Source organism: Acomys russatus, chromosome 23, assembly GCF_903995435.1.
Source record: "Acomys russatus chromosome 23, mAcoRus1.1, whole genome shotgun sequence".
In the NCBI taxonomy this organism is placed as follows: Eukaryota; Metazoa; Chordata; class Mammalia; order Rodentia; family Muridae; genus Acomys; species Acomys russatus.
Genome location: NC_067159.1, coordinates 3,203,025 through 3,218,460, shown reverse-complemented (window position 1 = coordinate 3,218,460; position 15,436 = coordinate 3,203,025). Strand labels below are relative to the sequence as shown.

General features: G+C 43.9%; 1 protein-coding gene across 1 annotated transcript in view; it reads right to left on the bottom strand.

Moving 5' to 3' along the window:
• The window catches only part of Gdap2 (ganglioside induced differentiation associated protein 2), a 53,231-nt gene that overhangs the window by 24,859 nt on the left and 12,936 nt on the right, over positions 1-15,436 (bottom strand). The window contains exons 4-6 of the mRNA XM_051165524.1: positions 9,308-9,461; positions 8,973-9,061; positions 4,851-4,927 (exon numbers count right to left, since the gene is read on the bottom strand). Of these exons, the coding sequence (XP_051021481.1) occupies positions 4,851-4,927; positions 8,973-9,061; positions 9,308-9,461 (320 nt within the window). The remainder of the gene's footprint in view (positions 1-4,850; positions 4,928-8,972; positions 9,062-9,307; positions 9,462-15,436) is intronic.

The window sequence follows — 15,436 nt, the reverse complement described above, 5'->3', positions numbered from 1 at the left end:
TCTCGCTCTTCCATTCCACAGCAAGAACTGACCCTCCCGTCAAGTCAAAGGCAGTGTCCACTCTGGCTCAGGTCACCAGTCAGGAGTGTGTAAGTCTGCCAGGCCTGGCAGCACTCCCATCCTTCTTTGCTAGACTCCCAGTGGCACAGATGCTACATGCTAAAGCTAGTGTACTAGTCTATTTCACTCAGGGTTAGTTTTAGCCCTTTTTGGGGGGAAAGGGGTGTGTTTCGAGACAGAGTCTCTCTGTGTAACTGCCCTGGCTGTCCTGGAATTCACTTGTAGACCAGGCTGGGCTTGAACTCAGAGAGATCTGCCTGCCTCTGCCTCCCAAGTGCTGGGACTAAAGGTGTGCACCACCACTGCCTGGCTAGATTTTCAAGGTTTTTGTTTTGTTTTATGAATAAACATTTCTAACTATTTTCTGAAAGACTGATAGTTTTTACTCACTCTTAGAAATGAAAAAAAAAAAAAAAGATAAAATTTACTTAGAAAAAGATATAAGAATCCCATGAAATGCTTCATAAACAAGTCCCCCCTCTCCCTGAGTTTGATGACCCGAGTTTGAGCCCTGCGATCTCCATGGAGGAAGAGGAGAACTGACTCCTGAAGGCCATTCTCTCATTTCCACAGGCACACCGCCCCAGTCTCCTCCAAAATAAAGTGGACCTGGGCTCCAGGTTCTCCCAGCATCCCTCAGTCCCTACCTGTTAACAGGGCGTGGCTGGCATACCCTGCCCTCTACCCAGAACTTTCCAGTCCAGGAACAGGATGGGGAGGGGTTCCCTCCCCTAGAAGCTCATCACTAATATAATAAAGACTTTTTGATTCTGTGCTCTCTTTTTCTGCATTGATTCTCCCCCACTCTCTTTTCTCTGTTTTCCTCTTTTTCTGTGTTCCCCCCTCCACGTGTGTGTGTGCACGTGTGTGCATGTGTGTCTGTGTGTGTATGTATGTACGTGTGTACGTATGTATGTATGTATGTATGTATGTATGTATGTATGTATGTATGTATGTGCATGCTTTCTCTCTCTGTCCCCCTCTCTCCCCACATTTTCTATTTCCTCCTGCATGGTGACTTCCCTGGCCCAGTTCCTGGGGATCTGTGAATCTACTGGGAGCTGTGCCCAAATGAACCTGCCTTTATAAACTCTAATCTGGCTTGAACTGGCTTATTTTGTTGGGTGGGAAAATGCTTATCAAACCCATCACTTTGTAAGCTAACTTATAAATTAATAAAGTAACTACAATGGGCTAAAATAAAAAATAAAGTAGGGTGTTCTCTATCTTATGATTTCCGCGTGTGCAGCCCCTGTGCTCATTTATAGCACCAGAGCAAGTGAAGGTGCTCTGTGCTGGAAGTCTACGTGTTTGTTGAGACATTCTGCCTCTTTGGTACCCTAGGCGTCACCGCATCATTACGCAGCATCACACACCCACTACTCCAAACTACAGGGGCTCAAGAGATGGTTAGAGGTTATGGGCACTTGTTGCTGTAACAGAGGACTCAGGTTCTGTTCTCAGCATCCACACTGGGTAGCTCACAACCCTCTCTAACTGTACATCTAGGAGATCCAACACCTTCTTCTAGCCTACACAGGCACCTACACTGGAATGCACATACATGCACATAAATATAAAATAAAGTGAGCAAATCTTTAAAAGGACTAAAAGAATAACAAGACAAAAGTGATGGAATTGAGTATCTCAGTTAATTAAATCATTCAAGAAATCAATATTACACACAGAATTCTAGCATTTCCTTAAAAGAAGTCTGGAGACATCATATTAGTATCTTAAAACAAAAACAAAACAAGAAAACAGATAGGCTGGGCATGGTGGCATACACCTTTAATCCTTGCACTTGGGCGGTAGAGACAGACAATTCTGTGAGTCTGAGGCTAGCTTAATCTACATAGTGAGTTCTTGGCTAATCAAGGCTACATAAAAACCCTTCCTCAAAAAGCAGAAACAAACAAACGGACACCGACAGGGTCAGCACCAGGCTCCACAGGTCAAAGTGCCTGCTGTGTAAACTTGGCAATTGGAGACCAATCTGTAAAAACAGGAGGTGGAAGGAGAACACCATTCCACAGAGCTGTCTTGCTTTTGTCCACGCACGTGTGTTGTGGGGCCAGAGTAATAGTAAGGACATGCCCAAAGCCCCAAAACCTCATCCTGAGACTGGCAGGAGTAGCGCTGCTTCCACCTGCTCTGGCCCAGTGCATGTATCCTGGTGGCCGGCTTTAAACTTCTTCTTTCCCTACAAGGACACACCCAACAAGCACCTGGAATTCCTCTTCATGCAAATAAAGCATTCCAAGTAGCTCAGCCCCAGCCAATGATATATACTCATCCCAAATACTTCTACCTGGTCCCCAAGGTTTATATGGCCCTTGTTTCCCACCAATAAAGAAAGCTGTTTCACTGAAAACCATCTCAGGGGCAGGATTCTCCCCATCACTCCCTCCAGTTCAGCCTGGTGCACAACAGCGCCAGGATAGACTGAGGGGAAAAGCAGACTCAGGGCAGGAGTGTCATGGCACTGAGCAAAGGCATACGTATACACACATACTCATATACACTAAGATTTCTGAAGAATCGTATACCATAAAACTAAGCTGTTGAAAATTCAGAATTCAGTGACTGTTAGGAAGCTCTTAAAGTTATCCAATCACCACTGTCAAATGCCAGAACCCTGACATCACCCCATACTACTGTAAAAGAAACTTTTATTTGCCTGTCTTGGAGGATTACTACCTATATCTACTAACCTAGTTCTGGAAGCTTCTGGCTTCTATACAATCTAACCTAGGCCTAGAATGTTTTCAGCCTCTGAGACTTACTGTTTAATAAGCTCACTCTTTCTTCTTTCTGAGCTCTGGGCTGGCTCTTCAACTCAGCTGTTCTGCCTCAAACTCCTCTCCTAGCTGCCTTATTTAATTTGGCTTCTTTCTTGGTACCTGAATTGCTCTGCTTGATCTCAAACTAACTTCAGTAATCTGCTCTAATCTTCTGGCTCCTAATTCTCTGGCAAATTCGGTCTTTACCTGAATCTAGCTTGTTCTCTCTCTGCAACCTGTCTCTTATATCTGTCATGGTAAAACTGCTCTCTCTCTCTCTCTCTCTCTCTCTCTCTCTCTCTCCCTCTCCTGCCCCTTAAGCCCTTAAGTAGCTTCTCTTTCCTCTCTCTTCTTATGAGAGTTAGGCATATCCTATTCTGTCAAATCTCTGATTCATCACTTTCTTTTTCTGCCAATTAGACATCACTTTCAAACACGGGTACCTCTTTCTACAAATTAACTTTACTCTCATTGCTTGGGAGTAAAGGCATGTACTGCCACACCTGAGCTAAGCTTTTCTTTATCTGAAACTTGTTCTATCCCAGGCTGGCCTTGAACTCAGATCCGCTTGTCTGTCTCCTGGAATAAAGGCGTGTCTGTACTCCAGTCTCACAGACCTAGAAGGTCTTTGGATATGCTCTTGTCAGAGCAGCCATGTTTTGAATTAACATTCCTCTACAACCAACTCATCAGCAATCTTTTCCCTACAGCTCCTAGTTCCAAATCCTGGGCTATCAAGTGTTCCACCTCAACAGTTGTGAGGATTTTCTATATCTCTGTGGCCTTCTATTGTCTAGTTTGTTTCAGTTAGCATAGTGTTGTCAGGGTTCACCTTGTAACAAGCATCCACCCTTCATTCCTCCAAGGCTGGGCACTAGTCTTTGTACACTCTACATTTGCTCGTCGAGTCAGCTGTGGACTATTTTCTACTCTTTGGCTATGATAAACAATACATTAAAATATGTTCTGTATATACTTAAGAAGCTGCCACATTATGCTGTAAGTTCTTACGTGGCTCGCAGACAGCTTTGTGTGTGTGAAATGGTACCTCACTGTGCTTTCGGCTTGCGTTTCTGTAATGGGCAAAGTTGTGAAGTTTCTTTATACTGGTCACTTGTATATCACTTCTTAAGAAATGAGTATTAACTATGCTTTTTAATTTAAATTGTCTATATTTCATGGTTTTTCATCTTAAAACCCTTACTAGCTAGGAAACACTGCCATGCTCAGGATCACCTGACTGCTAAAATCAGTATCAATTTACTCGGGAATAGCTCTTGTCTGTGAAAACCAACCACTCCTCCTCCCAGTCCTCCAGTTGCCTATTTTAGCAAAGTGCCGAGAAGCTAATTGACTGCTGAAAGACACAAACAGAAATATCAGAAGCTGAGCATGAAACAGTACTTTCATGCTAAGGAAGCCAGTGAGATAAAAACAAAGATCTGACTTTCTAAATGGCCCAAGGTTAATGAAAAGCCACTACATGCAAAAACAAACAAACAAACAAAACAAAACAAAACCATAAATCTGCCAACCTGGTGCCGTAGGCTTGGCTGCTACCTGCACCCAGTCAGGCAGATGGCCAAGCTTCACCAGCAAAGCAATGATTTTTCCAGCTGTGTTGCCAAAACCTAGAAACCCAGTGCTCAGGCTACAAGGCGACACCCTGAGTGTTAGCACAGGCATCAGGCGGGCTTCCCACCTGTGCCACTTATGAAGACAACAGCTGAGCAGTAAAACTGAACCAAACGCTCCATCTTAGACGGCTGGTACATGCCTGTGATTGAGGACGAAGCAGCCAGGACACCTTAGTTGCCATGGCGAAACAGTCTGGGTTCCTTCTACACTGTGCTTTAGCTGCCATAATTCTTCTTCAATGAGTGAGCGTAAGTCCCAGCACCACAAGGTTATTTAAACCATTAGCTCTGTCTGCTTCAGAATCAGTGAGGAGATGCTGACTACAAGTAGAATTGAGACTCAAACTAAGCAAAATAATTAGTAAAATACCTCTTCGAGTTCAGAGACAGCAAATACTACTTTTTCAATGGTTTCCCCATGAATCTCTAGGAACCGCCTCACAGTGCCTAAGGGAGAGAATGGGAAGATACTCAGTGTTAAAACCAAGCTCTTTAATTATGTGCTGGGCTACCTTTCAGTTCCTCAGCCACTACTCAGTTACCCGCCATCAGAAAAGCCCGCCCCACCCCCTCCCAGCCTGGCCTGCTTCCCTACAGAGCAACTGTAGCAAACATGTTTCAGAGTCCCTTCATGGCATGCTCTCTCTGCTCTCGGCCCTCCACTGGCCCTCAGGTGCCGTGGTAGGAGCTTTATTGCACTTGCTGCCCTAGTTCCAGCGTCTGTGACAGCGGCTGGCTACAGAGGATGCTGATGGAAGACCACTCTCCCTTACCCAGCATGCACTTTCATTTCCCTGAGGCTTCTCTGTGGCTAGAATGACCTAGTACAAGTGTGAAGCACAGTGCCTTTCTCTTCACGTACTCAGCACACTGGATGTCCCACTCAGCCTGTTCCCGCTCACAAAACCGAAGCTGAGTTACCTTTTAAAAATCTCTATCCCATCCAGATTTTTCTCTTTCAAGAATCAAAAGCCCAGCCTTAAATACCCCTGGGTTCTTTATTCTGCTGCCTTCTAAAAATGCCCATAATTTTGTTTTCATGGTGCACATATTCTCCATAGCTCACTAATCAGTTAATTAAATTTAACTTCAAATGCTGATGACTCCCAAACTGTACAATCCTTCCAAACTAAAGAACTGAGCTACTTACTGCTTATCAGTGTATTTACCTAGATAACCACAGATGCCTCAAATTCAGTGAGTCTAACTTCCATCTTCTTCCTCGTATTCCCTACCCCAGTTCCATACCAATAGCTAATCTGTCATTCAAACCAGAATCCTTGATCTACTTTAAAAAATATTTATTCTGTGCACATGATCATGTGCCTGCATGTATGTCCACCTACCACCTGTGTGCCTGGTACCCATAAAGGCCAGAATGGGTGTGGGATCCCCTGAAACTGGTTACAGATGGTGTGAGCTGCCTTGTGGGTGCTAGGAACTGAACCCAGGTGCTCCTCACAAGCAGCAAGTGCCTTCAACCTCTGAGCGTCTCTTCAGCCTCATGACTTTTCCTTAACCCCTCATGTACTCACTGTGTGTGCACATCATCCTGGTGTGTGTGCACAGTGCAGAGGACAACTTGTAGAGGTCAGCTCTGTCTCTCTACCATGGGGTTCCAGGATGAGCTCAGGCCATCAGGCTTTGCAGAAGCATCCTGCTGAGCAACCTCCCCGGCCCCGGGATTTCCTTTGGCACTCCCTTTATTTTTTTCCTTCAGTCCACACTGTCAAGTGGTTTCCATGCAGAATCCTTTAGTTCTGCTGTTAACATTTCAAATGTCCATCCTTCTTTCTTTCAGCTGCTTCCCAGCTCTTAATGCACTCAAACATTTTAGCTGGTTTCTGTTTCTTTCATTTCCAAAGCTGCCACTTTTGCAGCCTGGGTAATCTTACAGTACCTTCCTTAGGAAACCCTTGTAATAGGCGGTGCCATTTACAAGTGAAAGTTCAAAGTTCCTACACGACTTGCCACACTGTACCAACTAACCACCTCATAAGCCCTGTTTCCAACTGCTCACCCCACATGTCCTCCACTATCCGGTGGTAGGGGAGCTCTAACCAGAATACACTGTGCCCCCACTCCCTTGTTTTTCAAGGTCTGGTCATAAGCTATCTTTGTGTAGAACTCTATCCCTCCCTGTGCTCCTATATACAGAATCTCCTGCATCCACCTTGGCTCAAGTTCGACTTAGGGGTTTTCAGGTTTACATTAGGTTTAATGAGATATAGTTTGATGGTAAACTGGGAAGCCTTTGTGAGCCTTTGAGCATCTTTCTATCTGTAATTTTTTTACAGCTACACTGTGGACCTACTTAAGGCCATGTACATTTTATATTAATAGTACATTAACTGAAGTCGAGCAGAACATGGCAATATGACATGCTCAAAAGGAACTGATAACTAGGTTAATAATTCTTGGCCTGCCCAAGATGCTCGGATAGCAGCTCATTTGTTGAGAGCAGGATAACTCTGCTACTCTAGGTGCAAATCTGTTTTCCCCTCTTCTTCTGCTCTGCTTCCAACCTTTTCCTTAGCACAGCTTCCTAAAAGCAATTTTCTTTTATACTATTTACATTACGTAGAATGTTGACAGTCATCTGTAATTTTTCCTTAGCATAGTACTGCATGTTTCCTATGGAAGGCAATGCCAAATAGTAATCAAGTCAAATTCTCTCAATGGTGCTTATTTAGAAAGAGAATTCTAACAGGAGGAGGAACAAGATTGACCTCATGACTCAAGAATCTCAGCACTGCCAGCCTACTGTTCCCTCTAGTCGCAGCTGAGTACTCTTCTTGGCAGCCAAACTGGACGTCACGTGCTTTACATTTATGAAGGTGCTTTAACTAGCGAAAGTGATGTCCAGGATATTAACACCTCCAATCTGGAATTGTGGGAGGTAAGAACAAAGCTTCTCGCCTCACTGCTGCATGCTCTGTAAAGGGTAGAGTACAGCAGAGTAGCAACTCAAATTCTTGTTGAGTAAATAACATGATAACTGTACTTCAGTGTTGGTGTTTACGATTTTCAAAGACTTTAATCGCACATGAAATTAGGAAAAATGATAATATAAAAAGTCTTGATATACTACTGGTCAGGAAGATATTAGGTTGTTGTATAAAATGTTTTGCTAATAGTTCAATAAGCAAGAAAGGTCTTGATTTAGAAGACGTATTATGTCAATGGACTCATTTTTGGCATGCATGCATTATAAATGTGTACAAGGTCTTCACTATTTTCACATTTTGGAGGTACACTATTGTCTCTGTATTTGTTGGTTATGCATAAGATATTCTACATTTTACTGCATTAACGACCTGGGTGAAGCGGTCCTTATACAACTTGACTAGCTCACTTTTAAGAGCTGCTTGCTTCCTTCCTGCCAATCACACTCCTAGAAGTAATCTTCCTACCGCTGCTCTTTATCTGCTATTGTAAGTCACTCTTAAAATGGGGGGTGGGGGTGGGGTGGACTGAGCTATTACTGTGCAGTAAAGCAACATGTTGGACCATTTGCCTAGAACAATGCACATAAGGAATTCACATACTAGTACTTAAGGAAGGTGTGCGGGTGCTGTGTGGTGCTCCTGGTGATGAGAACCTCACTAAAATACAGTGCCATCGCAAAGGAAGCAAAGTCCCTCCCTCATAACATGCCTAGAAGTTGCCATCTGCAGTGAGAATTCTTACCTATCACCTTTTCAAGGATCTGCAAAGTTCTTCGTGTTTTAAAGTCCGTGTTTCTGAACACTGTTTTGGATGAGGGACCGCAGCATTCTTTTGATGGATACACAATGCAGATTACGACACCCCAACCCTGAGAAGAACCCTTGCTGAGAAAACATATCACAGCATGAGGGCATTGTGAGAGCCCTTCAGGTGTCTGAGGAAGGGCATCAGATCTTCAGAAAACAGATCACTGATGTTCCAAGCAACTTGTCCTTGTTGGTCAATGACCTTGTGAGCTGTGACCTGCTGAGGTCATGAAGTCTCAAGACGAACATGAGTTTTTATTTCTGGGAGCTGAACGCATCCTCAGCACATGCACTCCACTGACCTTTGCCCTCAGCCCAACACTACTTTTATACCACATACAACACTGAGAGTCATTTTGGACTCGATAATGTTTTAAACCTAAACACACAGTTTTATGTTCAAAGGACACTTGTAAAAGGTGCTGTTTAAATAGAAAAATGCTATGAATTTGTCTTTGCTGCATTTCTATACACTTTTAAGATTATTCTTATTTTATTCAAATACTTGTTGTATTAGAGTTTCTAGTCTGGTATCATTTCAAACTTAATGAGCAAGTCCTGTAAGCCTTTATGCATAGGTATAAATTAAACCATTCTAAGAAATTCCACTGGCAACTCTGCAACCTAGCAACACAAAGTATCCCAAAATGTCACGATGCTCTTTAGTTATAACTTTACCTAGTAATAAAAATGTTAAGCACTTGCTATATGTGTGTGGCTCCTCCAACGTTACTTACGAAGCCCAATGTGTGTCGCGTCCTCCAGAGGATAGCCTCGCTTTGCAGAACTGATGACACAGAAGCCAACAGAAGACATGGACTGCTCTCTGCAATCAGACAGAAAGCCCAGGAGTTGTACTAAAACAATTCTCTACATACATAATCCACAAGTAATCTCAAAATGCAAGTCTGCGTGTCTCCTACCCTCCCAATGAGCTCACAATAGTTAACACATTATTTGATAATTATATTAATGTAAAATGCAACCATACTCCTTGAGAGATACTATCTGTGCCCTTCGGGATTTGATTTCACAGTGAGTTTCCATCTTTAACAATGGGGAGAGGCCGTACTTTGCCAGCTGCAGCACGTTTCTGTAGCAGCTGTACAGGGAACTCTCTGCTGCAGTGCGATAGCGGCTCTTATACTTAGGTCCCACCGTGTGAATGATGAACCGAGCAGCTAGGTTAAAGCCTTTTGTCAATTTTGCTTCACCTGTTCGGCAACCTGGGGACAATGGGGACACATAAAAGCCTGTAAATATTAGGAAAACACAAACAGGCAAAGTATAAACCAATGCATTAAGAACTGAGCAGTGTCATTTAGAAATAGGACCCAATACAAGCATCCACGTCTGTTGCTTCTGTTCTCGGTGGCAGTGAGGCAGGACGGCAGGTATAAGCGCAATCTTACATCACAAAATGGGCATGACCCAGCATAGAGAAAAGTCAGTGGACTATGGGTAACCAATTTAGCGAAGGAGGGAAACCTAACAGCTTTGAAAGTGGGGTATGCAGTATGAAGCTGACGGTGCTGGAGGGTGGGGTCAGACTTAAAGCAGACTGCTTCATTTAAACCCCGAGTCCAAAGTGTCATGTGTGAACTCTGGGTATGTTTATGGCCTCACTGTGCTTTGAGTTCCTACATAAGGGGGATATTGGCCTTACAGATCAAATGAGTTCAGCTATGCAAAGTGCACAATGTAGCAGCGGCTGTTGTTACTGCTATTTCTGGAGAATACTAGAAAGACTCCTAACTACTTCTATTCACAGACTGTGCTGTGGTATGGGTCTACAGGCACCACAGCAACCCCCACCCCCCACCCCCACCCGAAGCCAGCACAGCAGGCTTATGATTCCTTAATACTGGCATAAGAGTTTCTGGAATCCAGAACCCCAGGCACAGTGCAAAGAGGTGTTAACGCTGTCGGGAAAACATCTAGCCATTTGCCACTATCAGTCATCTAAGGCCACAGAAAGACAAAGGATGAGGTGAGTCTAATAACTAGAATAATTCCCCGATAAAACCACAGGATATCTGCTCTAACCCACGATCCAAGAACCAGGAACTTTGCTGTTATGGAGTAAATGCTGGAGTCCTCAGGACTTTCCAACGCAACCCAGAGACTGCTTCCTCTCACGTGAAGAGGTCCAGAAACCCTCAGAAGGTGCTCATCTGCTGCTATCCTGATTCCAGACTTCCAGATCCCAGAGCCAGGAGAATTAAATATCTGTAAGTCACTCATCACCTTGCCAGCAGCTTGAGTGTACTAAGCAGCCAAGCACGGGGACCCACAGCTGCAATCCCAGCATCAAGAGGATGCTGAGACAGGGGGGGTCCAAGTTTTAGGCCAGATAGGGCTATAGATAGTAAGTTCTAAGCCAGCACAGGCCACACAAAACACCACTTTAAACAAACAGAAGGAGTCAGACACACATGCCTCATTAACCTTTCAGTTCCTCCTCAAACACCACTAACACTTAAACAGATCACTAGGAAACGAGAACGTCCCTGATTTAAACAGATGCAGGCAAAGCTCATGCTCCTGATAGACAGCTGCCAGGGTAGACACTTCCAACCTGACCAAAAGTCCTGACACCACAAACATGACTCTCTGAGACATGCCAGAAGACGCAGGGCCTTCACAAGCTTAGACCACAATTTCCAAACTACAATTTTACTTTTAAGCAGATTTCCAACTAGGCATGAAAATAGAAGCAGTCTCAGTATTTCTATCTCTGTTGTTCTTCCCAAAAATCTGACAGCCAGGCCAGCAAAAGGAGTGTGGGAGGTCTTGAAAACACAGCATCGAATGAAGTGGACAAGCGATGTCCTAGGAGGATGTGAAACTCAGTGCCTGCACAGTAGGCACAGAGCACTTTAGAAAGCAAGGAGAATTGCAAGTAAGCCCTGTCAAGGGAGAAATAGGTTAGAAGAAAAACTAAAGGGTCTGACCTGAGCTGAGGGGGTTTACACCTTATTAAATGTGGAGGATGAGGCAGTGACAGATGCAGGAAAAGCATCTCCATAAAATCAAGTCAACTAATAACTTCCTGGAGGGGAAAGAAGCAGAAGAAGAATAGGAATCTATTTGCTTACCTGCTGTGAACGTTTTATATAGTCACTATGCTAATACAAGAATATACTGATTTAATTATATTGTGATAGCAGTTTGCGAAGATGGTGAAAGAGGAAGAACATGTGAAAGCTTTCTGCGCGATGGAGTAGATGGAGGTTTCATTTCCTCAGTAAAAAGTCAACAGAAAAACAACCAAAAGAGGAATTTCAGCACACTGCTAGAAGAGGCAGGTGAGCTAAGTGTGGTATTAGATGGTGGCAAAGGCTTGCACAAGGACTGGATAAACTGCTTCCCATACATTATATTTGTCTGAAAAAGATATACACTGATCAACAGAACACTGTGTGCACAGAATTATAAAAAACAAGACAGGCAGGAAAATCTCATTTGTCAACTATTTGACACAGCTATTAAACTAATTATTTATTTGGAAGACTAGGTAAGTGTCTTAGTTATTTTAAATTACCTGTAGCTGTGGTCAAAGAAGAAACAAAAGGAAATAAATTAGATTTAGGGATTTTCCTAATTCCTTTCTCCCTTCTATCCTTGTTTTCTCCTATCTAGTGTTAGGGGGTGAAATGGGAGGGGGGATAAAGGGTGGGAAAAAGAAAAACTCACAAAGCAGCTAAGACCAACTACAGTGGCAACTTCTAGAAGACAGTTATAGTTTCAGAGGGTGAGTCCTGTTATCAGTAGGGCAGGCAGGCAGACAGGCAGACAGGCAGGCAGGCAGGCAGGCAGGCAGGGAGACAGGCAGGGAGGCAGACAGGCAGGCAGGCAGGCAGGGAGACAGGCAGGGAGGCAGGCAGGCAGGCAGGCAGACAGGGAGACAGGCAGGCAGGCAGGCAGGCAGGCAGGCAGGCAGACAGGGAGACAGGCAGGCAGGCAGGCAGGCAGACAGGCAGGGAGGCAGGCAGGCAGGCAAGAAGGCAGGCAGGCAGGCAGGTAGGCAGGCAGGGAGACAGGCAGGGAGGCAGGCAGGGAGACAGGCAGGGAGGCAGGCAGGCAGGCAGGCAGACAGGCAGACAGACAGGCAGGCAGGCAGACAGGCAGGGAGGCAGGGAGGCAGGCAGGCAGACAGGCAGGCAGGCAGGCAGGCAAGAAGGCAGGCAGGCAGGCAGGCAGGCAGGCAGGCAGGCATGACTCTGGAGCAGAAGCTGAAAGGTTGCATCCATTTCATAAGCAGGAGACAGAGGGAGGGAGAGCTAACTGAGCTTGGGTTCTTAAAACCTCAAAGCCCACCTCCAGTGACACTTCCTATTCCTTCCCAAACAATTCTACCAAAGAGAGCCTATGGGGACCAGTCTCACTCAAACCATCACAGTGAGGATTTATGTTTCCAGCAGAAACCGTAATCCAGAGTAGCCAAATAGACCTTGTTAGAAAAAGAAATGAAAGCATGGATAAAGTGACAGGTAGAAAAGACAACTTCACGGTCTTAAGGGAGGCATGGATTCATACCAGGATTATCAATTTGGTCCTAAAATCACCAAATAGACTGTGAAACATGGGACAGGGAACTGGAGCCTAGGAAACACCACATAGCTAGCATTACAGATGCAATGGGTAACTGCTCAAACTCCAATCCAGACAGCAATCCTGTAGCAACAGCAGGCCACTAGCAGGCCAGTCAGAATTTGCTTATCTTCAATATGATTATAGTGCAACAAGGTCTGTGAAATGCTTTAGCCCAAACTTGATTCCAATGTGTAGAGACACCGACTGTCACCACAAGTATCTCAAATAAAAGAGCCAGGACGGCTTGAAAAACGACTGAGTGAATTCATTCTATCATAGTACTATAAGAAGAAGCTGGGCTAGATTAAACCCAAAAACTGACAACATAAAAACCAGAGCAATGTGGGCTCCTGACTGAATACAAGGGCTCAACAAAATAACCTCAAAGGACCCTTCTGGGCAACTGGAAATGTTACCTATAATCTAGGATTAGATCTACTGTCTGAAACTACACAGTAGAGTGCATCTTCTAAAGAAGACGCAATGGATAGTACCCTCCTGGAAGCAGAACACATGTAGTTACTTTCTCTTTCTGAAAACATGTGTATACCTCCATGCTACATATGGAAAGAGCCAGAAGTGGTGATACTTGAATGTGGCAATATTATGGCATTAGTTACTTTAGCTTGTATGCACATTATTTTGTTTTTATAATTCATATATATGGCTTCTAAACTAGAAATTACTAGTTAAAAGAAACAAGATATGTATATTATTTATATTTTAAAAAATATAAAAAATAGGTAGCAGGCAAACACATATTTTGCTTGTTGTTAAGATTTCTCACATCAGTGTTTAGAAAAAGAAAAGCTGGGCCTGGTTGTGCATGCTTGTAATACCAGCACCTGGGAGGCAAAGGCAGAAGGATGGAATCTAGGGCTAGCCTCGGGTACATGAAATCCTGTCTCTCCTCCACTCCATCCCCATCCCCAAATAAAAAGGAAGGAAAAAGAAGTTGAAATGTGAATATCTTGTTCCTAGGACAACACTTTTCTTTTATTGTTCCTAAGAAGTCTGGATGCTGGAAATCATGACTAACAGTGCTGTTATAGTTCCATCTTTCACATATTTGTTCCGGCCTGTTTCTGTTAATCCAAAGCTTGAAAGCTGAATATTGTTATAAACATTTAAAACACCACCCTGAAAGTGTTGTTAGGGTTTGAAAATAAAGCCCAGCTCACTAAGTAAGATAGCCTCTGGTCCTAGTTCTGTGCAGTGTGATGCCTGCCCTTGGGTGCATGTCCTGCTAAGGAGCACCGGGTATCTGAGCTCCCAAAGGTGATTCAGCACCATTTCAATTGCATTTCTTTGCAAGCCCTAGCCCCACAATACTGAAGCACGGGGGCTGCCGAGAAAGTGTAGTACACACACTGCCCCCGCAAGCTCACGCCTCAGTCCCGAGTCAGAGCACACAGGCAACCGCACCTCCTCACTGTGCACGCTCAGGCTCTGACCTGCTCTTCTGGATATGTACTCTGGGCTGGACAAGCAGCCTGGTGAACCCAAATGTTCTAATTCTTTATAATCGGATACAAAGCACAAATCATATAACTTTGTGTTATGAAAACCATATTCAAAGTGTGAAAGATGTACTGATTGGGGACTAAATGGCTACACAAATCCTAGATGACCTATTTTTTAGAAAGCTCTATTTCTTAGAGAAAAAAAATCTCACTAAATTGCAACACAATTTTATTTAGCAGAAATTCTAGCAACAAAATAGCTATCACCTTCCATGTTCAAAACATCCCTTCTTGAGAATAGCTAGTGTTCCTTTCAAATACTCTCTATGCTAATTCTAGTTGTTTGAAATGTTCAGTAATGTGCCTTCTATAATGCCTAACACGCTAATAATTTTTCTTTTAGGTGTACTCTGGTTTATTACTTTTTTTTTTTTCTTTTGCTTTTTTGTTTTTCAAGACAGGGTTTCTTTGTATAGCCTTTGCTTTCCTGGACTCGCTTTGTAGAACAAGCTGGCCTTGAACTCACAGCGATCCACCAGCCTCTGCCTCTCGAGTGCTGGGATTAAAGGTGTGCACCATCACGCCCGGCCAGTTTACTACTCTTAAAAGGTAGAACTAAAACTACAATAAAAGGTACATGGGTCTCAGCCTCTTTTAGCACTGATGATTTGTTCACAATAAAGCAGTATAAGAGTGCTAGCTTTGTGTTTATTCAGTTAAAATCCTGGGGAATTTCATTTCTCAGCCACTTAATAGAAATGATGTTGTCTTCGCTGGTAAGTTCCTGCCTAAATGAAGTTTATCTTTTACCCAGGACAGCGTCCTCACAGTGACAATCTATGACATCACAGCATGTACTCAGGACAGCGTCCTCACAGTGACAATCTATGACATCACAGCATGTACTCAGGACAGCGTCCTCGCAGTGACAATCTATGACATCACAGCATGTACTCAGGACAGCGTCCTCACAGTGACAATCTATGACATCACAGCATGTACTCAGGACAGCGTCCTCGCAGTGACAATCTGTAACATCACAACATGTACTCAGGACAGCGTCCTCACAGTGACAATCTATGACATCACAGCATGTACTCAGGACAGCGTCCTCACAGTGACAATCTATGACACCACAGCAT